At 32.4% G+C, this 23,070-nt stretch overlaps 3 protein-coding genes across 3 annotated transcripts; 2 read left to right on the top strand and 1 right to left on the bottom strand.

Moving 5' to 3' along the window:
• The first annotated feature begins 1,700 nt into the window (after positions 1-1,700).
• On the top strand, positions 1,701-8,641 carry LOC134257118 (uncharacterized). Its single transcript, XM_062739759.1, has 5 exons — positions 1,701-1,754; positions 3,309-3,501; positions 3,824-3,966; positions 6,519-6,675; positions 6,906-8,641. The coding sequence occupies exons 1-5, from the start codon at positions 1,736-1,738 to the stop codon at positions 7,585-7,587; spliced, it is 1,194 nt and encodes a 397-aa protein (XP_062595743.1). The 5' UTR covers positions 1,701-1,735; the 3' UTR covers positions 7,588-8,641.
• An 854-nt stretch (positions 8,642-9,495) lies between these two features.
• On the bottom strand, positions 9,496-12,497 carry LOC134257159 (serine protease inhibitor Cvsi-2-like). The gene is made up of 3 exons (XM_062739803.1): positions 12,372-12,497; positions 12,001-12,111; positions 9,496-9,670 (listed from the first exon to the last, which is right to left on the bottom strand). Exons 1-3 carry the CDS (start codon positions 12,409-12,411, stop codon positions 9,582-9,584), a joined length of 240 nt encoding a protein of 79 aa, XP_062595787.1. The 5' UTR covers positions 12,412-12,497; the 3' UTR covers positions 9,496-9,581.
• A 666-nt stretch (positions 12,498-13,163) lies between these two features.
• On the top strand, positions 13,164-15,739 carry LOC134257103 (uncharacterized). Its single transcript, XM_062739745.1, has 2 exons — positions 13,164-13,288; positions 14,972-15,739. The coding sequence occupies exons 1-2, from the start codon at positions 13,164-13,166 to the stop codon at positions 15,729-15,731; spliced, it is 885 nt and encodes a 294-aa protein (XP_062595729.1). The 3' UTR covers positions 15,732-15,739.
• Positions 15,740-23,070: the final 7,331 nt, after the last annotated feature.

Here is a 23,070-nt window from a genome sequence, read left to right as displayed (position 1 = left end):
GACTGAGATATAAATACTCCGTATGCAGGTGATGAAATGTATATTGCTGCATAAGTAAGGGAAGTTTTCACGATAGAAAAGTTAAAGTCATCACGTTTATCATATAACTTGGTTGTTAGATTACCATTAGTGTCTTTTTCAAGTAAAATATCCAAGTATGAAGCAGATCTGTTGGACTCTGTGGTATCTTTTATCTCAAGCTCACCAGGATATATCGTGTCGACGTAGGAATGGAGGCAGTTTTCTTGTTTTAAAAAATATGGAAATTCTGCTGTATATGAATATTAGAGAACAAAGATCGGATGATAACGGAGAACAATACGTGCAATTTTTCCCAACAGATTGTCTGAGGACTTTGACTCCCCAAGACTTTGTAGATATTATCAACGGAGAACTCCAGCATTTTTCTAATATATACTTCAGAGTAACTGAGTGTAGAATCATAATGAATTTCAACAAAGATTAGATTATAGGAGGCCAATCACAAGTTATAAAAATGTCAAATTTGTAGATAATTGTATGTTTAAAAGGCGCCTCTTTATAATTACTTTCATTTTTTGCTTTTGAATTTTAATTTCTTTTCATGCATTATTAGCCAAAAATAACGTCCTCGTCATTAAAATTTTCTTACGCTAAATAAAAGAAAAAAAAAACTAAATAAAATTACAATTTGTTTAATTGTAGTATATTTTCATAGTAAAGTAACACTTAATTAGACCCCCCGAAAATTTCTTTCAAATGATCATCTAAATCTTATTTCATTCTTTCGTCAGAAAAAAAGAAACCTTGAAGTTAATCCATTATGTTCTTTTAACACTTTTTTTCTAAGAAGTTCTTAAATTACAGAACATTTCTTCCAAGATTTAACCTTTTATTTGCATGTCATTTTACAGTATTTCCAAATCTTGTGGTTTGCTTTCAAACAATTATCTTCTTTGAAGGTAAGGGGTAAAAGGCATCAAATACAGAAAATTCAAATATTAAAAACTTTTTCTATTCTTAAGAAGAATATTTCATTGTATTGAATGTTTTATCTCTGCGATTAGTATCTTCATTCTTTCACAGGAAAAATTTATTTCTTTTATGTGTTTTACTAGTTTTGGATTTAGGACTTCGTGTTCAGATTAGAATATTAAAGAACATGCTCTCGGGTATTGAATGAACTAAGAGACATAAATCCCACATCTCAGTGATAAAGTCTCGTGCGAAAGACCTGCAATTCTCACTTCAAAATGCGCATGGCGAAGGAAAAGTTGCTACCTATTTTTGATTTGGCTTGAACTCACGCTTTTCCAAGCATGGATCGATATCGGAGTGAGCGCTCTACAAACTTATTATATATTTAAAAAAAAAATAAATTTGCTTCATAAGAATTATAAAACAGGTCAGAAAATAATGATGCACAATTGAATTAATCCATCTTTTAAAAAAATAAATATCCGAAAAACATTTTAATAGGATTCATACACATTATGTGGAAAGGTCTTAATTATGTAATAGGTCTGGTATAGAGATAATAAATTAACTGTGTGAAGGGCATGTAATAAAAAAAATATTTTTTTAATCTATGTTCTTTAATTACCATGAATAATCACCAAAATCCAGGGAGGAGATCTGACTGTTTCAGTGACAACTGAGATACAGGTGAACCCCTGAGGAAATTGACACAGCGCGTGTCTACAGGTAACTGAAATAAGTACACAAACGTTTCTCATTTACTCCCATACCTCACAAAATGCAAGGCCAAATGACAGGTAAGTGCATATGTATCTATTCTATTTTTCTTTTCATTTTTCTGAATTGATCATGCTGGAAAATGTTATCAATACATTAATACATTCCACTTGTTTCTTTAATGTACATAGAAAACACTTGCTGTGGCCTTCATGATGATATATCAAAATTTCAAATAACAATCGAATTTCCACAAAATGCTATGAAGATGTAATCAATACATTTAAACTTATCATTTATGGCAAATCAGCGTCATGTCATCATGTCATTCAACCTATTATGTTACTGTAGCATTTTTTTAATCTCTATAAAAGACACATCTTTTCCTATTTTGATTTATTATTATTATATAAAATACAATGTACATTCTATTAATATAAAGCATTTTTCCGTTCCCCGATCAAGACAACGGCGAGTGTAGTAATTTAAATACATGTGTTGATGGGTTTTATGTTTAAGTTATAATGTTTCACATAACAAATTTAACTCTAGCCTTATATATATGAAACATCTTGTACTTTAATATATATAGGGCCTGTGGGTTCACATCTCTCTGCTGACCATACAGTCCCTCTGATCCTGAAGTAGGGATGACCACTTTTTATCCGGAGGGACATTTTTGCATGGCTATTTAGAAGATTTTGTTTCTCGGACAGAACAAATAATTATATTTTCCCGAGGATGTAATCTGTCGGTAAAATAAATAACATAGCCAAATGTGGGACACTAAATGTTTTTTTAAATAAATGTTTTGATTAGGTCAGTGTAGAATCTTAAGTTTAAGTATTAACTAGTAACCCAATGAATGCAATTAAATGAAGTGACAATTATTAAAAAGTTGAATATAGAGAACACTGATATTAGATATTGAATTAAAAAAGATAGACAAAATAAGCATTTCTTTTTTGTATAAATGTTATAAATTTTGACTGAAAAATGCATTTTAAAAAGCTTATACATTTAACCCCCTCATTTAAATTATTGCAGTTCAAATAAAAAAAAAGAAATAAAAAGATACAATGTAACAGGATGTCAACTTTCTTATATGTTATGTTCCAGGATGACTTTTCTACATGCTGAAACACAACAGGAGCCGTTTGAAGTTCACTTTTATGGCCATTTTGATAATGAACATAATTAATTAAGGTTGTTTTATGAACATGTTTCTGTGGTCCCTAATTAACAACATACATTTCCATGACATTAGGTTAATGAACAATTATCTGAATAAGCGTAAAGTTGTCAGAAAAAAGGACAGATACAAATAGGCGCCTATTCTGAATCCTTCATCGTATACATATAATATGCTACTTAAATGACACGTAAAATTATGTTGACAAAACATCTTAAATGAATCAAATTATCTTTTACGCAGCATTTAAAGTTTTTTTTCTGTTGTATTATTATTACATGTTTACAGTAATTTAGAAACGTCTAAATTTTTATTACTAAAATGAAAATTTTAGATGAGAAATAATTTTACTGCTTCGTGTAAAAACATAATTATTATTAAATCAAACTGAGTGAAAAATAATATAATGACTTGAAATATATATTTCTAGACTTCGTTTCAGGTGTCTATGTACTGTTATATGTTTTTGGCGGATCCTTACCTTTAGTTAGATCCGCACTATTACCTGGCTCGACACCTTCCTCCCCTAACCCGGCCCTTCAGAAATGTATGGCCAGGGCTGGATACTACAACATTACAGACACACCCACAAGCTTTAACAATCCTTTTGCTAAGGCTTTACAAAAATGGTGCAGGCAAGTAGAATCTTTGAAATCCAATGTTACTAAAACTAAAAAAATGAATAAAGATATCTTATCTAATAAGTTGCATTAAGAGAGGGTAACTTTATTCAAATTTATAGAGTAAAAACTCACATAAATAATAAAATTATTATCCGAATTTTTGTTCCTAAAAAGTTTGGTATTTAGCTACATTCAAGATTAATCTTCCCCTTTCTATGCTAACTTTTTAAATATCTGTTCATGAACACAAAAGATATTGTAATAAGAAATTACAATACTTTTTTTTATTCCTGATTTTAATTTGTAATTTTTATGTTTTGTTTTTATATTGCAGCGTCTATAAAGACGTGGTACTATGTGCTGAGAAAGCTATAAAGACCAACGTCCTGTCAAGCCCGGCTGATTGGTTCTTCTCAATGATTTTTAATTCCTCGATAGCCAATGAAACATCTAATATCATGTGCCAGAAACTCAACAGTAAGTCATTCTCTAAAACAGACTTCAAGTTCTTTAGTCTCAAGAGTCAACGACAACAAATCATTTGAAAGTGTTTTTCGACAAAATTATCTACATTTTGACATTAAATATCTTTCATTTTAAAATCTTTGATTAAAAGATAGCTTTCAAGATTATATAATTTCCCTTGGAACTAATTTCTCAGTGGTGTAAATATGATGAATAAAGTTGCTTTAAGGTTATACTTTTCTTAACTTTGTAGAATTTACTGTTTAGTATTGGAATCCGGAACTAGTCTCTCTTCTTTCATCTGTCCAAAGACAAGGTTTTTTTAAAAATGCTTTTCCTTTCTAAACCCACTTTACTTCACAAGTTCAAAAAAGAAAAGTTCATAAAATCTTTACACCATCGAACCTTGTATTTTCATAATATTTTTCATGTATTTATTTTAATGAAATAATTTCTTTGGCCATATTAACCTGTGCATCTGGTATTTGCAGATTAATCGATCAAAATTAAAAAAAAATAACGCCTTGCACTTTCTAATATTTCCTTTTCAATGCTCTTTATAAAAGGTCTCTATTCCTCTGATGGAAAACCTTTACGTTTTAGACTACTGTTTCCTTCTATTATTATTAATGCTCCAGGCAAAGAAAAAAAAATAGATGAAGGTGCATAAAATAGAATCACCTTGTTTAGCAGTCCCCTATGCAGAAATTCGTAGACATATTGCCTTAGAAAACTATAAAGAATCATAAAAACAGTTCTAAAGACACCTTCAAAATATTTCACGATATACCACGCCTGTATATGTGAAAAACGTGTGGACAATGATCGATTTCATAGATACTTCAAGCATGCAGTAAAATCTGTGAAAATACATAGCATAAATACTAACCTCCAGAAATTACAGAGTTGGGATCAGTTGCCAGGAGGAGTAAGCATTCCCTGTTGACTGGTCACAGCCACCGTGAGTCCTGTGTATTGATATAGTAGACGGAAGTTTAATTTGATAAAGAAGTCCTAAACATTTGTATAAAAAGGTCTCTCAAAAAACGGCGCATTGGTAGGTTTTATTAGCTACTACGGTCATTATAACGATCATAACATTTACGAAATGCTGACTTTAAACGAGGATGTTGAGATCAAGTTAACATAATCAACTTATGTAATACCCGGTAAGTCAGACTCAATTTAAACATTATTCGTACTTGGAGTTCTTGAGTTGAAAATAAGTTTGGAGACTTAAACACAATTTGTGAGTGAAAGCGAAATATTACTGTAGTAAATAAGAAATGTTGACAATTGATAATCTGAAGCCATCTCAATTTAGTTGTAACTGGCCTTTTTAGTCAGTAAATCATCCATATATAAAACAGATATTGCAGACTCTATGGTGCACGTTTTCTATTTCAAGTTTTACTGGACACAACGAGTCGACATATAAATAACTATACTTATTTACGACATATGAATATGAACTATAATTAAGGCTTCTGCGATACTTTGAATGTCGAGTTGAAGGCTTCGGCAAGTGTTTCCTTCTTCTCTTGTAAAAGACTTTCTGCTTTATGGTAATAAAAAAAGGTAGGTTAAAAAGCACAGTAAGTGATCATCGCGATTTCACCAGTTTGTGGGAAATTTGATTTGCAATAAAGAATTCCAGCATCCTTTTCAGATCAACAGAGTAGAATCAGAGAAATTTTTAAGTTATTTTGTAGACGACCAATTACAAGATGTGAAAATTTCCGAGAACTTCCATTTTATTGAAGAAACAGTTCTGTATGATTTGAAAAAGCCTAGTTTTTATTAACCGTGATGTTTAATGTGTAGAAAAGTTGAACGTTTTGACGTTATAGACTTATAAAAAATAATGATTTTCAATTTTCAAAAGTTCTCAAGTGTTTGAAGATTCACTTTTGACTTATACTACTTCTAGAATATGTTGTAGTACAGTGCATTTGAAGTTTCTTCTTAAAAGCCGTTAATATTTTGGTAAATGGTAAAGATAGGGGCTTTTCTTTTAATGGCATTTACTGGACCCGACAATATATCTTTGTTTTGAAGGATTTTTATGAAGTTTAGGAATCCAGTATAGGTATGCTAGATCAAACCCATTTTGATTGACTGAAATGTCAATTTGAAATGAAATGTGAATTTGAAGAATTTACCCTTGGAAAGTGAAAAAGGAATTAAAAATAAAAGTTGAATTGAAGAGCCTTTAAAACACAAATGATATTGTTACCAACCTTCTCTGCTGGAATCATTTCACATATACTTTGTACAATGTACTATATTTAACTATAGTTAAAACTTTGAACTTTAATCAAGATTTTTTCATATGAGATTTCGAAACTTACTTTCCCTAGACATAAACATTTTATTATGATATAGGGATTAGAAAATATGTTGGTATGAAAGTAATAAATAATATTCTCTTTTAATATTAAAGATGTCCATGTATGAATTTAAGAGCATGAAATATTAGTATTTGAAATTCAATTTGATTTACTATAATAAAACTTGAACGCTAAAGTTGACTGTAGTAAATATGTTTTTCCCTACTCAAATAGAATTTGGAAAAAAATTGTCTTGCATGAGGCGAGTCCAGGAAACTCGAGCATTAAGATGTGTGGATGCCTTGACAAGACCTATAAAGAAGGCAATGATGAAGATCTACAGCGGGAACATCACCTCTATGGCGTCTCTTGCACAAAAAGGTTCTTGTCTGTAAGTCCTTATAAATCTTTGTCAGTCAAAATAAATGAAATTTAAATTTCAAAATTTAGCCTCGGTAAATAAATATCTTGTTATTGGAATGAAAATTTTCAAAATACTAGTAGTTTTGAGAATTTTCAAAACACCCTTTTCCATTTGTTTTTGCATAAAGACTTGCTTCTAAATGCTTGTAAATGAGGATTTTTGTTTTACCATTAATTGACCTTTTTTTATTCACTCAGCATATCTGTGGCAACAGCGACATGTTTTCGAGAGAAAGTCAACTCCTGTAGAAGCTATCTCAGAGATTATATTGGAGCCTACAATCTAATTCTTGGAGGAAAATGTCTGGCCATTCTCCAATCTCGGGACAGAAACCAACAGAAAACTAACGTTACAGTGGTCAAACAGTCGCCAGAACAGGAATGGATGTCCACCATCCAATCACTGCTGAATGAGAACGACCGGATCAGCCTATATCCGGGTATCAACAGAGACATCAAAGACACAGAGGCTGAAATTAAAATTATTCCAGATTTAACATCAGAGAAGCCCGAGGAACAAACCACGACTTCCGGTTCTCCTTTATTGTATCCTAATATTCCTCTTATAAATATTCAAACTACCAGGAATCCCTCGGATATGTTGGAGAGAAATGAATCTACGTGGACATCATTGAATGTTTCAGAAAAAGATATCGCAATTCGAAATTCGTCTGAGCAGACTCCTAGAAATATACAGCAGAACTTTGAATCAGAATATGATGTAGACACTTATACAGAGTTTGGTGCAACAACAGGCAAGGTCGTTACAGATGATGATGCGCTGTTAGCAGACGACAAGTCGGGTGGAGGCAATGTCGTTTTTCCCAGCTTCAGTACCCTGGTTCTTGTTATAATAGCAATTTTTATCGTTTACTGGTAGTATTGATATTTTATTTTTTTAAAAACTGTTTTTATCTCTGTTCATTACTTATGATGTTTTACCCTTTTTTCTTTTTTGAAAATTCCTTATTAAAGATTTATAGTTCAATATTTCGTATGGTGTCACAAGTTTCACGTTTATTCAATGTTTAAGAATTATAGCTTACAATGTATATTTTTGTGTTTTATTTACCAGTAATTGTAAAAAGAAATGATAGCTGTTGGGAATTTTTCAGAGAAAAATTGTTTGTAGAGAGACAAATATTATTCAGCATGAAGAGACTCTCGAATCGGAAAAATTTTGTCATGAATTTAATTTAGTTCTGAACCAATTCTAAATTTTCAGAAATTTTTTGATCATTATGTTATGTACAGTGTATACAAATACATACATTGTACATGTATATCTAGGAGACGAAACAGTTTTTCTACATGACTATTTTACGTCGCTATTTTTGAACAGAAAATTGTCCATCCGAAAAGTGCTCGTTTGTTGCATTTTTCTTTCATCCTATTTACATATTGCTTTTATTATTTCAAAATCATTAGTGCAATACTTTTTGATATGATTACTGATGTCCTGTTTAAGTTGGCAGAATCTCAGGCATTTTCAAGAGGAAATTAATTCTATAGTATTTATTACATGTAGTATTTATTAACAACTACCATTTTTTATTTTACTTTTTTGTATGTTTTATTGTTAAGTTAAAATGAAGTTCATAAGATATGGCAGCATTTCATAGTTCACAGAAATGGTAAAGACGTTTATTGAAACCTGTTCTCTACCTTCTACATGCTTAGCCATTAACTATTGTGCAAGTGTGTAGGGAACGCCTTTTGATAGTATTACATGTCCCTTTATTTGCATGCCACAGCAGAAGGTTAACGAGCTATAATTACTTTTTACTATTTTCTAGTTGTTTATGAAAAGATGATGTATACAAGTTTCATGTTTTTGTAAACTTCTATTTTATAAATTACTTCATTATTATCTGTGGCATTTTACAAATGGTGTGGTTAAATTTGCAAATACAATGTGCAAATGTACAATGTGCAAAAAAATTAAGAAGAAATAAATTTCAATATTTGTTTTTAAGTTAACACGCAGTTATCAATTACTCATATAATTTAGAAAACACGCTGATTATTTTGTATATACATGTATTTCTCGATGAAAAAACTAATTTTGCTGTTTTTTTATAGCCATATTACAAGAGTAATGTGATAAAAGTATTTGAAATTATACATAGAAACGACGAACAGTAGTCTAGCTGTAATATCCAATTAAAAATTCAAAAATAAGATCTGAGTTAACATAGAAAATCCAATTTAGGATCGTTGTGCCTTGGAATTCTTGCAACACCGTACGCCTTGCAGCCTCATACCGGTCCCAGGATCGTCTTAAGCCACGGTCCGGAGTCCGCATATAGCTCCCTCCTACAGAATGGGAGAGGATCGTACATATTTTGGCCGTGATTTGCGACGATACAGCCCCAGTGGAAGAAAGATATTCAGGCTTTGAGTGCCTCCTGGCACGGAGAGAATTAATTAAATGCCTCGGAAGAAGAAGCACCCCCGGAGTAATCCATAGATAAAGTAGTATAAATTTTAAAAAAGGAGATAGCGAAAATGATCTATCTTAACAAAATCTAGAAAAACAATACAATTATGTGAAGAGGACATAAAAACGGACTCCAGGAAATTTCAGAGGAGGAATCAGGTGCCTAGGGGTAGAAAATCCTGATTTTGTACGAGGTTATTGATTCAAAATAATCTCATTTGACAGTCTACATCTCGGGCAAGAAATTGGCCTCTGTTCATCATACTATAGATTGAGAGTATATCTATGACTTAAGTGCACAGTATAAAATTTAAAAAAAAAAGACACTTGTATATTGCTACTTTTCTTTGGTATGGTAAAATATAACACATGTTTTGTTTGTGAGATTTAATCCTTTTAAAAATATGATTCATTGAAAGTCAGAATGACATGTCCTAGTCTCCATAGCAGTGACAGACGCCATCTACACAGTGAGGGCGGCCATGGAAACAGTGAAAGCCGCAGTCATCTTGGCCGGTACACACTGTAAAATAAAATGTGCCGTCATATCATACTAGTATACTGATTAACAGAAACGGGTGAAGTTAATCTGTTTAAAAATGTTTAAACTGTTCAAACTGTGTTAAACTGTTTAAATTTTTTTTAGCATATTTTTCTGTATACACTGTACGAGAGCTGTTCAATAAATGAAGTCCTGAACTCTACGACAATAAAGAAATCATATGACAATAAACTTGATTTTCTCTCATGATTGAATCATTAATGAATTGATAAAAGTTTTTGCGACCACTTTTCATCACATATTTTCATTGAAAGAAGCTTAAAAACAAGGGCTATTCGAAACACTGCATTAAAAATGAATGATAGAGAATAAGTAAAGTAGATTGAAATTAAACGATTCATTAAAGCTGCTTTGAAACTTATTAAGAACCCAAAAGAAATATTCACTGAAATATGTGAAATTTAAAGCAATCAATGTGTGTTTTATAGACACCTACGCAGGTGAATTGAATTTTAAATGACCAAAAATGATATAATGGGCATCAAAAATGGGCACCCCCTCCTTGGCGACAAGGACTTGCAACAACGAATGTATTGTTTGCCAAAATTCAACAAATTATCCCTGATGATGTCTGATTGACTTTAAAACACATAGCAAATTTGATAGGCATCATTTTGGGGGTAGTTCACATTTTTTTAAAGAAACACAAGACAGTAAAAAAGCTTGGTACTCAATGGTCACCCTATGTTTTGAAAAATGAGTGAAAACGACAGCGTGTAAGAATATCTAAACAATTATTTTTAAAAATTAGAAATTGTAGTTTTCCACCTTTGTCTGAAATTCAAACAGATGCTTGAAACTTGAATCCATTGCTTCAAACCCTCAAAACAAATTAGAAATAAGATGCACTTGACAAAAAAAAAAAGCAAAGGTCTGCGAAGAGCAAAGAATTGCAAGAGCACAAAAAGGTTTATATGCTGTTTTCTTAAATATAAGTGGTCTTGTTGTTCAAATTCTTATTTGGGGTGGCAGTTCAATTTCCGAAGGAGTCTAGAATTTTGCCAAAAAAATCAAAAAGTTTATAAGAGGAAGGACCAAAAATCAGAAATCCACTACATTTAATTTCTTCATGACAGCGTCCAAATCCACACTCCCTGAAAAGTAAAAGAGTTGGGGATAAACAGAAAGTCAATGTTTTGTCACACCAACAATATTCGCCAGATCGTTCACCTTTTGACTTGTTTCATTTTCCAAACTTGAAAAAAACACCTTTCAGAAAGAAGAAACAAGTCTAGGAAATCATAGGATCTGCCATATTCCAGTATACGAAGGGACGTACTCAAAAATGTGTTCTAAAAACAATCAGAAATTGGATAAAAATGTTTCGGGCATATGTTTTAATCAAAAGTGAATATTTAAGTGAAATCATTAAGACTTAATCATTGAAAAGCGTTTTTGTTTTTTTTTTTTCGAGGACCGAGGACATTATTTATTGAACAGCCCTCGTATATATGAATGTGTTTGTGTTGTCAAACAAATTCTTGTGTAGATACTTGTGTATGTTAAGTAGAAAGTTTTAACCTTCAAACCCTATTTGAATGCCAAGAAGAGTTTTTCAGTAATGAACGAATACTTACTTTTACCGGTGTCTTCGGTACAGGTGCCTATACAAAACAGCCATACTTACTTTTACCAGTGTTTTGGTACATATTCCAATTCAAAACATCATACTTACTTTGACCGGTGCTTTCGGTACATGAACCTTGTTATGGGCCAGAATAACCCTAAATGCCAGCAAAGATCAATCACACAGTTTAAACTTAACAATAATTTATTTACAGTAATATATACAAATCAAAAAGTACATAATTACAGCAAGAATACATACAACAGAGTGTCAGTCTCTTTGTATGCCAGTCTTACTTGTACACCAATGTTATTTTTACGAAAATGTTTTCATGCTTACAATTGACAGGGTATTTATACATTAGAAAATTCTAGAAGTTGTAAATACATGATAATTATTACAGGAATGATGATATTTCTGGACATACAATTCAAGAATGTTCTGGAAAAAATGACCATACATGTTGACCACTCTGGAATGTTCGAGAAGTTTCTTAATGTTACAAATTATATACATGATGAAACAACACAAATACAACACACCTCACAACAAACCTTTACAAAACAACCATACTTACTTTGACCGGTGTTTTCGGTACAAGTGCTTATACAAAACTATCATACTTTGACCGGTGTCTTCGTTTACAGGTGCCTATACAAAACAGTTATACTTACTTTGCCCGTTGTTTTCGGTACAGGTGCATATACAAAACAATCATACTTACTTTGACCGGTGTTTTCGGTACAGGTACAGATTCTGTGGATACAGTTGACTGAACCCGTTGAGCAGTGAACTAGGTGACAGTCGTCGTCATGGTTACAGTTTTCACAGAACACTTGTAGAACAGATAAAAATTTCAAATTTAAAGCAAATAAAAAATTTTTCGTGGCTTTGCTGAAAGATTTCGGTTAAAAAAAGGCACTATTGTGTTCTATGACACAACAGCATTACCCCTAAAAAATCTTATCAGATTTGATCATAAATAACAATGAAGAGAATATTATTTACTTAAAAATTTAAATTGTGTAACATTAATTACGATGAATTTATAAACTTCACAAAAATATTTGAATTATTTTTACACAATTATTTTACCTGTGACAAAGAAAAGAGCCAATATGATAAATAATTTCATCACACTGTCGGTAACACTCCTATTCAATGATTTACAGTTTAGTTTAGGTCTTATCAGACTTTACTTTCGAGCGGTTATTGTTATAGATTCTTATCGTTCACGCGTTGACTTCAACTTTGTGCTCACTTATCGTGATAGGATAATGTGTATTATCAGTTAATCACTTTATTGGATCACAACTTTGGTTAGAACATATATCAGTTAATATATTTATACATAATACCAAAGAGTATTTTCTGCACAGAGCAAACACGTGTATATTTCACAACAAGAATATATGAGAAAACATGTAAATTAAAGGATCCAGTGAGTGCAAGAACTAATTGTCAGTTAAATGTCAAATGCGTTTCTGTACAGATTGTGTAAAAAAAACAAAACAAAACTTTTTTTAAACACAAAAAGAACCAAAAAACCAAACCAAAAAAGTGATATCTCGGAAAAATAAAAGCTTTGCTGAATCGAAATCACGCCCTAATCTGCAAATTTTAATTAATACTTGAAACCATTTAGTTACTTGGTTAATCTATCCAAAGAAAAGAAAATTGAGAAAACGACTCAAACTTCAATCATTTTATTTTCCTTGATCTGTCCAGAAAAAATTAGGTTTATACAAAAGATCTTCAGTAACAAATGAATATATTTTATTTAGTGCTCCATATACATTTATCTAAGGATTTCTTGATATTGCACAGCACACACAAAACAGAATTAAAGTCACACTACTGAGGCAACGCAAATCCCTGGGGTAGTTGATGGCTAGGGAGGGGATTCAACCCACCCCCTATTCCACTGCCAAGTCCATTACAGATATCAATATAACACCCAGGACACAGTCTCCCGTTGAATTCAAAGAACTCCCTTTGGCGACACTCTGGGGGTATGAGCTGTAGAGTACAGGGTCGGGCGGGGCACCTCCCGCCCTGTGAATAGGACCGCCTCCCACCGGCATAATTCCTCCTCCCTGACCGGTAACTCTGACCTACCAGCAAATTAAGATAATTTCTCTGATAATAATGAATAATATGGTTTATTTTATTACAATTGGTGGGATATCTCATTGTTCTTCTTTGCATGTCAGTAAAATTTTATGCTAATCACAATTCTTATCAATTGATTTTTAAGAGTTGATGTAAAAGTCATCAAATATGAAACACAAAATGCAAGTTTATTATTAGATTGAAAAATTAACTTTATTACGTGACAAGAAAAAGAAACGTAATCAAGTATGAAAGTGTATATTCCTTGATTCAATAAAAATATCCTGGGGTTTTTTTAGTTAAGGGTAGGAAAATTTTTTTCCGGAATTTTTTTTTTTTTTTTTTTTTGGAAAAAAATTAAAGAAGTTTAAATTTCTGTGCTTATGATTTAATGTTTAATTTTTAAAATTTTATGGCTCACAAATTTTTAAAGAAAATCTTACCTTCTGAAAAACTCCAGGAAACTGTAATAAATACGAAAATAAATACAAAGAATTTCATTTTTGGCTAGTGAATTTCGCTTTTTTTTCAAAACCTGATCTAAGAAAAAACGTTCTCTTCGTAAATGTGTGAGATTGACACTGGTCAACCTTGGACAGAAATAGGAGTATGTCAAGAAAAATATTTCCTTAAAGTGGCACAGGTCATCAATTACCTATAATGTCGTCAGGAAAATGGTGGTTTAACGGACCTTGACGATTAGGACGTACATTGTAATTAGTAAATAGTTGTTCAGTGACCTTGGTTTTTTTGGTCAAAAAAAGGTTTAATTTAATGTTTTCCAGATTATCATAAAAAATCCAGAAAGTAAGTAATAAGTGTGTCCCTGGCTGTCCTACAACGTCAACAAACAATAAATAATCTATTTTTATTAACCTTTCAACGTAAATCTTGACCAAAAAACCGACCATCATTATTTCACCTTACCGCGGTGATTCCCCAGACTTTGACCTGTCAGATTGTACGTCAAATGACCAGTGTGCATTAACACAACGGGTCATAAAACATAACCTTAGATGTGAAACGTGTTGTGTATGACGTATGCCTTTTTTTAACCAATGACAATTTACATTGGTTCCTTAATCTTTGATTCCGCATTAAAAAAAGGGTAACTAAAAAGTATATATAAACAGGGGCCTAAATGGAAATCATGTATAACAAAGTCTTGGTGACCAAAGTCCACTATGAAGTACCTGCTTCCAGTCTGCATTTTTCTTATCGCCCTTTTTGTTGTTGAAGGTAAGATGTTCCTCCTTATATAGTAAACAAAATGTTTCCAATCGCTTTTAAGTGATTTTCATAATCAATTAAAATTAAAGATCTTTTACTGATATTTTTAACATAATTATCTAAAAAGAAAAATACATAGAGAGTGTTTTAAAACTATCAGTAAGTTTTTTTTTATTTATATTCAATAATGTTTACAAAATATTATATTCATAATAAACAAAAACTCCATCGTCAAATGACTAGTCTGTCTCTCGAATAATCTTAACTTTTCATTTTCAAATATTACAGGTAGGCGATATGGAGAAAAAAGACCTATAATTCACCCAAAAGGCCCTATTGGACTCCCAAAAAAGCCAATTGGAAGCAAAAAAACCATTTGGAAGCAAAGGAATCATTAGCAGTAAGAAGAAGGTGGGATTCTTCGATGGTTTCCATAAAAAGGGAATTTTTGGCGGATCAAAGAAAGGACTTAACAAAGGAATAATAAAAGAAAAAGAAATAATTCCCGGAAAAGGAGGAATTATTCCTGATGCAAAGATTATTCCGGATAAGTCTGGAATAATCGGATGTCCCCCAAGACCATGTCTACAAACACAAGAGTTCATCCCACAAGAATGTCGTAGACCCCAATTCTTCCTCCACAATGGCCGCCAATGTCCCGACTGTGATATTGATATCTGCACAGGCGGATCCATTCTTCCTGATAACGGAGGGGTCTTGGGAGGTGGGTTAGGACCGAGAGGACCTCTTGGACCAAGAGGAAATCTTCCTGGGGACCTTGATTGGCAGAGAGGTTTTGGAAGAAATTTCCCAGCTATTCCAGGAGGAATAAATGACCCAATAAATGGCGGATTTCTCCCAGATCCTCGATTTGGTGGTCAGTTTGGTCCGGATCAGTTCGATGGAGGACTGGGGGGTATTGATCAGTTCGGACTAGGAAATGGCAGACAGTTTGGTCCTTTACCAAACACTGGACTAAATGGACTTAACGATCGCTTCAATGCTGGATTCGGTGATTTTGATCCGTCATGGAACACTGGAAATGTTGGAGATTTAGGTGCTTCCTGGAGCGGCGGATCTATACCGACCAACAGGCGGTCTAGTTTTATCTAATTTTTGCTTTCTGTGATATTTCTATTTATATGACATGAACTTGAAATCCCTCTTTTTTAATAAAACATGTTTTTACTAAAGCTTTGCTATGTGATTTCTTTTTCTGTGTTGTTTTACTTAAATGTATAGAATATATTAAAATAATTTGGACATTTCCCTTTTTATTCGGTTATCTAAACTTATTTCCTTTAAATAAGTTTAATCAAGTTTTGAATGACTAAGTGGTGACGTTTTATGAAACGATTAAACGATTGCTTGTCGTCAATTTCATTGAAAATTGCCGGTAATTTAGATCCACCAATCGTAACCGCCACCTTACTCTCGTTTTTGCTATTTCATAACTGTTTATTGAAAATAAAAGAAGACTTTTAACTAAATGTACGATACTTCTGTAGTGAAATATAAATATAGTTTACGGACATCGCTTAGTATCTAGTATATTCTTAGAAGAGTACGAAATCTGGTGCAACATTTTTAGAGGTTATTCAGACAATTTATTAATTAAGTATAAATAAATAGTTACAGTTTAATAGTTTATTTTTATGCGCCTGGAAGATTTGGTTTCTTTTAAAGAAAAGAATAGCTGTTCCAACGAACACATTCCTTTTTTGAAAAATGGCCCATTCAATGGCCAAGATAAAAAGCAATTAACATCAATGAGTCAAGTAGCAAGAAGTGTGATAGAAATCGTTCCATCAAAATGGCTATCTTTTAAGGAAACATTAATTCGTGATGTGATCAATTGAGTGGCTTGCATGATAATTTGCATAAATGCCGAATATGCATGAAATTTTCATGCAAGCCAATCGATTGATCATCGTCATGAAACCAAAAAAGCTGGCACTTATTCCTTATACATGTATTTACATGCACTTGATTCCGCAAATCCATGTGCTCTAAGCCCCGCTTCTGTTTCTATATGTCCCGCCCCGCACCTGATTTTTTAAGCGCCTATCGATGAAGCAGTATATTTATGTAGAAATAAAGTACAATTACTATTTGTAATTTTAGCTCGGACAAAGACATTGGACTTGTAAATATATAAGGTATTGAATGTCCTCAGCGCAATAAGCCTAAAAAGATAGTGTTGTTTGAAACAGAACAAAGACGTATCTGTTTATTTTAATAGCACAAGAAAAAAAATTAATTTTAGTTCACAGCTACACCCCTACTGGCTCCCACATCGCTGGGATATCACCAAACCTTTTGGTAGTATCTCTGTCATGAGAAAGAAACCGAACGCTAGTCCTTTTCAATTCTGATACATATATCGATGTCACATCCGGGGCACAACTTCCCTTTGTATATAAAGAAGGACTTCCGGCGACACTGTGGTGGAATGAGTTGAAGAGTACAGGCTCGTCCTGGGCACCGGACCTCTGGCAATTCAACAATCAGGTACTTTCTACTTCTAGATCTAAGTCTCTGACCTGTGTACAAAAAAATGAACAAAATATTTATATTTATTTTAATGAAGCTGAATGCGTAATTGTTTGAAGACAATTTTGTAAAGAGAAGGGAATTGCAAAATCCTCAAATAAAATATGTTGAAATTAAGAAAAGTATAAGAGCTAAAATAAAAAGTTCATTCAAATAATACAAGTCAGGAACATGCAAACATAGACCTCTATAACATCAGAGGTGGGATCAGGTGCCATGGGGGAGTGGATATCCCCTGGAAAACTGGCCATGGAAAAATTAGCCGACAATATACCGGTATTGGAATGTGTTAATTTTTATATTAAGATAAAAAATCACAATCTAAATTTAAGATGGACGTATGTTTTAAATTAACTATAATAGTGTTTACATTTATCGTGAAAATAGAACTATTTGATTTAATTTTTAAGTAACAATTACGTCAATATATAATGATAGTAATGTAGTGAAAATCATTAAAAGGTACTTGCATAATTAAACTGGTTATTATTACAGTCATGCATTAAACATAGACAATAATATTATTGACAATATTATTGTCAATAGACAATAAACATTATGTAACTTTCATAAAAGGTAGAATCTTACCTTCTGAAACAGACACGGCAAAAGTAACAAAAACAAAAAATATTACTGAAATTTTCATTTTTCAAATTTCTGCCGAAGGATCTTTTTTTTAACAATTTACAAAATTTTGAATAACCACTTTCCTGCTGATCAGTTATGCCACAAAGAGAGTCAAGCCAATTCTGCTTTCTTTATGCTTGTCACAGTCTGTCTTTAACATCACCAAAATGCAATTGCAACAGACCATGGAGTCAAGGTCCACTGACCGGTCACTGTTACAAAATATGAATATAATATAGTAAGTAAAGGATGTGATTAGAGAACAATATGCTGATGCCATGGGAAAATTAAACAAATCAGAGAAAAATGATAACGGAATTTATATTACAAAAATGACCCATGATTTGAATTTATAGAAAGTATCAAGATTAAGAAAACATTTTTATCCTTGACGATTTATTTCAATAAGATAAACTTAAATACATAACAAGATATAAATCTTTTTTTTTCAAAATCAAGAATAAGTTTTAAAAAGCAAGGAAAAAAGGAAAAAAAGTATAGGCTTATCAAACCCAGGGAAACACTCTTGTAAGCATGTACTTAAGACTGAAATCTCAATGACATTAGATGAGTTTTAGTAGTGATCATTTAAATGGATATTCGACGAAATATATATACTCCTATATAACCTTGAAAAGATATTGATAAGACTGGACGAAAGTTAACCTCTATATTCTCTTGCAATTAACAATTCTTTAAATAACTAAAAAAAAGAAACAGAATTCAAAGAGGTACAGTTAGTACTTTCAAGACAATTTTCAATCCTTGTTGTATAAAAATAACTTATATACTAAAATAAAAAAAAAACCCATAAATACCTCATCAAAAAAAAAAAATACTATGAATTACTATAGTAAACTATATTTTAATATAGTATCAAAGTTTTTTTTTCCAATATTTGTAGTAAATAAGTTTTGAATTTAACTATGAATTTAAAAGTGTCATATTTTATGTTCTATAGCTTATACATGCATATATTCAATATTAAGAAGACATATTACTTGAAAATTAACGTTTTATTTCTGAAATTTACATCATTGGTATAGAAATTTTAAATATTAAAGAGTCAAAAAATATCAAAAGTAAAGCTTCATATTAAATTAAAGTATGAAAAAAAATATATTGAGATAAATAACAAATAGTATTCAAGCTCAAAAATGCATTAAAGAATACAAATCAGGAGTAGAGCAATTATAGACCTTTAACACATCAGAGGTGGGATCAGGTTCCATGGAGGAGTAAGCACTCGGGACCCCCTCCTCCCCTTCGGCCGGTCATGTCCGCCGTGGGTTCCTTATCATGATCGGAAAATATGAAAACATTCGTCGGCAATTCAGTATGTAGATAATTTTGGCCTGACAAATAGATTGAAAAACGCCAGTGAGCAATTGATTTCATGATAGATTGTATTTGCTGACAAGGTTAATGCATCGACCATAGAACTTATGAAAAGATGACTTCAAACGAGACTGCTAATATTCTTGTTTCATCAACTTGCTTTTCAAAAACGTAAATCCTTTTAGAAATTGTTAATACTTAGAGCATGCTCTTGCATATCAAATCAATTGTTAGATATAAACCCGCATGCAGGTGATAAAGGTATATTGCTAAATAAGTAAGGGAAGTTGACAATTGAATAGTTTGAGTTATCACTCTTATCATTAAGCTTTGGTGTTAGATTATCATTATAGACTTTTCTAGTATCCTAATATCTAAATATTAAACAGGTATGATGTGTCAGACTCATTCTATCAAAGTTATCATTATAAACCGAAACGCAAAAGAAACGCAGCATCCTATTTTAGGTGAAAAAAGCTGTGATTTTTGTGCATTGCAGTCTTACAGGGCTGTAATTGGGTACAGTCCACTAATTGTCTTCCCATAGGCGACAATGTTAACGTTTCTTCTCATAGCGATGTCCCTAATTTTCGTTCAGCAATAAGTGACCCCTCAAATCAAAGCACATCAAGTTGTCTTTCTTTGGTTAAAATCTCGAGGTGGCATGTCAGATTCATTTTACGGCAAAGTGCGTCTGTCTGCAGGAACCTCTGACAATGAAAGTGAAATTAGGGAAATTCTCTATGGCGGTATAGTACACAAAATAATTCAGCTAATCTTCTTGATAGATTACATTTGCCAAGCTATTCTGTTAGGAAAGATAGACCTTATCAACAAGTATTAGGCTCACTTTAGTAAATAATCACATTTTTTTTTAATCAAGTCTGAAAATTAAGGAATTTGTAATTTTTTTCTGCACTTCTTTCTTCTCCTACCCTCCTACCGATTCTTAAATAATTAGTGGGATGTACCCAATTGAATTGCAAGGAGGGGCGGATTGTTTTAACAGTCACGTGTTACTTTCTAAAGTTAAAACATAATCACTTAACATTTTTATCAAATATCCGATGGTTTGAAAATTGTGTTTCTAATAGTCTTACTTTTTTCATTTTTGAAAATCATTTGATAAAAAATTCAATTATCTGTAGAATATAACCTGTTGCGTTTTTTCTGCGTTTCAAGATATATATAGCTAACAATGGTAAACTATTGATAACTGAAGTAAATTTTTGTTAAGGTTTGATATGTTAGGCAAAAAAAAAGATTTTAAACAAGAGGCCCAGGGGCCACAGCGCTCACCTGAGCACATCGGCTAGGAAAAAGCACATATCAGATCAGAACTGAAAGTTTACTGAGGTGGGGGGGGGGGGGGGCTTGAATTTTAAACACCCCCCAGGGGTTCATGATTTGAACAAACTATAATCTACACTACCTAAGGATGGTTCCATATAAATATCACTAATCATGGATTTGAAGTACTTGAAAAGAAGATTTTTAAAGGTATCCCTATATATCCCTATTTATCTAAAACTTGGGTCGGCCATTTTGGCCCATCCCTAGTCCCGGGGGGTCTTGTTTTGAACAGACTTGAATCTACACTACCTGAGAATGATTTCACATGAGTTTTATCTTTCCTGGCCCAGTGGTTCTTGAGAAGAAGATTTTTAAAGATTTTTCCTATATATATTCCTATGTATATCTTGGGTCGGCCATTTTGGCCCCACCCTAGCCCCGGGGGTTATGGTTTGAACAAATTTGAGTCTACACTACCTGAGGATAATTTTACATGATTTTTATCTTTTCTGGCCCAGTGGTTCTTGAGAAGAGGATTTTTAAAGATTTTTCCTATTTATATTCCTATGTAAATCTTGGGTCGGCCATTTTGGCCCCACCCTAGCCCCGGGGGTCATGATTTGAACAAACTTGAATCTACACTACCTGAGGATGATTCCATTTGAGTTTCATCTTTCCTGGTCCAGTGTTTCTTGAGAAGAAGAATTTTAAAGATTTTTCCTATATCTTCCTATGTAAAACTTGGGTCGGCCATTTTTGCCCCACCCTAGCCCCGGGGGTCATGATTTGAACAAACTGAAATTTACACTACCTGTGGATGATTCCACATGAGTTTCATCTTTCCTGGCCCAGTGGTTCTTGAGGAGAAGATTTTTTAAAAATGCCATTAATTTTTCTCTAATTCATAATCATTTCCCCTTGGAAAAGGGCGTGACCCTTCATTTGAACAAACTTGAATCCCCTTTACCCAAGGATACTTTGTAGCAAGTTTGGTTGAAATTGGCCCAGTGGTTCTTGAGAAGAAGATGAAAGTGTGAAAAGTTTACGACAACGACGACGACAACGACAGACAACGGACAAATTTTGATCAGAAAAGCTCACTTGAGCCTTCGGCTCAGGTGAGCTAAAAACTTAAGTTTCTCAACGGTATTTTATCTCTCTGATTTTTTTTATCGTAGTTATTGAAAAATTGCAATACCGGAAATAACAGTTTAAGTCATGCGTAGGGGTGGTACCAATTTAGACCTCATCTGAACCTCTGACGACAAAATCGGGTTTTCAAAGGTTTATTGTACATCTGTCTGAACATTTGCAAAGGGGGAATGGTTTTCCTGTCAGGTATAGTGTAGGATGATGAACTTTCGATGATGAAATCATATAGATCGCATAAATAACATAAACCTGCAATATCTTATAGCTTGATTACACAGCAAATCTCAACCAAGACTTTGGAATACCAATTTGATTATGGCAGGGACCTAAAATAAAATGGTTCGCGTCTCAAAGAGAGTATGTAATTATTCTTCTCTAAATAAGATGGAATATCAGTGAATTTGTTGAATCTAGAGTACGAAAGAGTCATTCAATAATCACCGAATCTTTAATATATAAAATAAAGCTGTAAATGTGTATCTGTATGCACATATAATTATGGATAATTCCTCTTAATGACTTAATTTTATTTCATTTTTTGAATAGTCAAAGTAAAAGTTTCGTTTATTTCATATCTAACAAATTATTCTAAATTATGCATATGGAAGTTTTAAGACAACCATGAAAAATATCTTTATATAAAACGTTTAACTTTCTTAAAGATAATACAAAGTTTCTTCATTATTTTTTTTTTTTAATTTTCTCTTGACATCTCCCATATGCATTTTTGATTTGTCTTAAAAATTAAATATCAATTCAGATTTAGAAATTACAGGTTCAAGCTATTACAATAAAATATGGAGATAACGAACACTAATCTAAATCAAAAATTCACAGAAACAATGTAAATCAAAATCAGAGCGAAAAAGGACCGATTAAATCAGACGTTGGATCAGGTGGTGCCATAAAGGGAGTAAGCATCTGCATACGGAGTTTATATATCTCAGTTTATTCGATACAGAAGAGCATGTTCTACATATGATATGAACATTTTTTAAACGAGGTAAGTTATTGACAAGTTGATGAAGCAAGAATATCAGCAGTCTCGTTTAAAGTCATCATTTCGTAAGTTTTATGGTCGATACAATTACCTTGTCAACAATTAAAATTTATCATTGAGTCAAAAGCTGATTGTCTTCTTTCATACTGATGGTTAGGCCATTATTTAAACATTTTGTTGTCCTCGGATTTTCCCGTTATTCTCCGATCATGACAAGGATCACATGGCGGATGTACCGGTCGGCAGGGGATGCTCACTCCTCCATGGTACCTGACCAAATCTCTGATGTTTTGGAGGTCCATGTTTGCTCTGCTCCTATTTTGTATAGTTTTAAGGACTTTTGATCTTGAATACTGTTTGTTATCTCCACATATTTCATTCATCACTCAAGCATTTTTCATACATTAACATGCTTCAGTAAAAACAAAATAGCATTTAAAATTCCAAAACAATTCTTGAAAAAAAAACCAAGTATTTATATTTAATATG

This window comes from Saccostrea cucullata, unplaced genomic scaffold (genome assembly GCF_032062105.1).
Source record: "Saccostrea cucullata isolate Sc308-1 unplaced genomic scaffold, CSIRO_AGI_Scuc_v1 ctg14, whole genome shotgun sequence".
Classification (NCBI taxonomy): Eukaryota; Metazoa; Mollusca; class Bivalvia; order Ostreida; family Ostreidae; genus Saccostrea; species Saccostrea cuccullata.
This window is presented reverse-complemented; position numbering and strand designations above follow the sequence as displayed.

What these genes read in the sequence shown, in the direction of transcription:
- LOC134257118 (XM_062739759.1), top strand. An exon ending in CATGTGCCAGAAACTCAACA is followed by an intron (nt 3,967 to 6,518) that starts GTAAGTCATTCT and finishes CTACTCAAATAG; the next exon opens with AATTTGGAAAAAAATTGTCT. An exon ending in GCACAAAAAGGTTCTTGTCT is followed by an intron (nt 6,676 to 6,905) that starts GTAAGTCCTTAT and finishes TTATTCACTCAG; the next exon opens with CATATCTGTGGCAACAGCGA.
- LOC134257159 (XM_062739803.1), bottom strand. Translation starts at nt 12,411, where the DNA reads ATGAAATTATTTATCATATTGGCTCTTTTCTTTGTCACAG. An exon ending in GGCTCTTTTCTTTGTCACAG is followed by an intron (nt 12,112 to 12,371) that starts GTAAAATAATTG and finishes CTGTTCTACAAG; the next exon opens with TGTTCTGTGAAAACTGTAAC. An exon ending in TACCGAAAACACCGGTCAAA is followed by an intron (nt 9,671 to 12,000) that starts GTAAGTATGATT and finishes TTTATTTTACAG; the next exon opens with TGTGTACCGGCCAAGATGAC.
- LOC134257103 (XM_062739745.1), top strand. Translation starts at nt 13,164, where the DNA reads ATGGCTAGGGAGGGGATTCAACCCACCCCCTATTCCACTGCCAAGTCC. An exon ending in CCTTTGGCGACACTCTGGGG is followed by an intron (nt 13,289 to 14,971) that starts GTATGAGCTGTA and finishes CTCCCAAAAAAG; the next exon opens with CCAATTGGAAGCAAAAAAAC.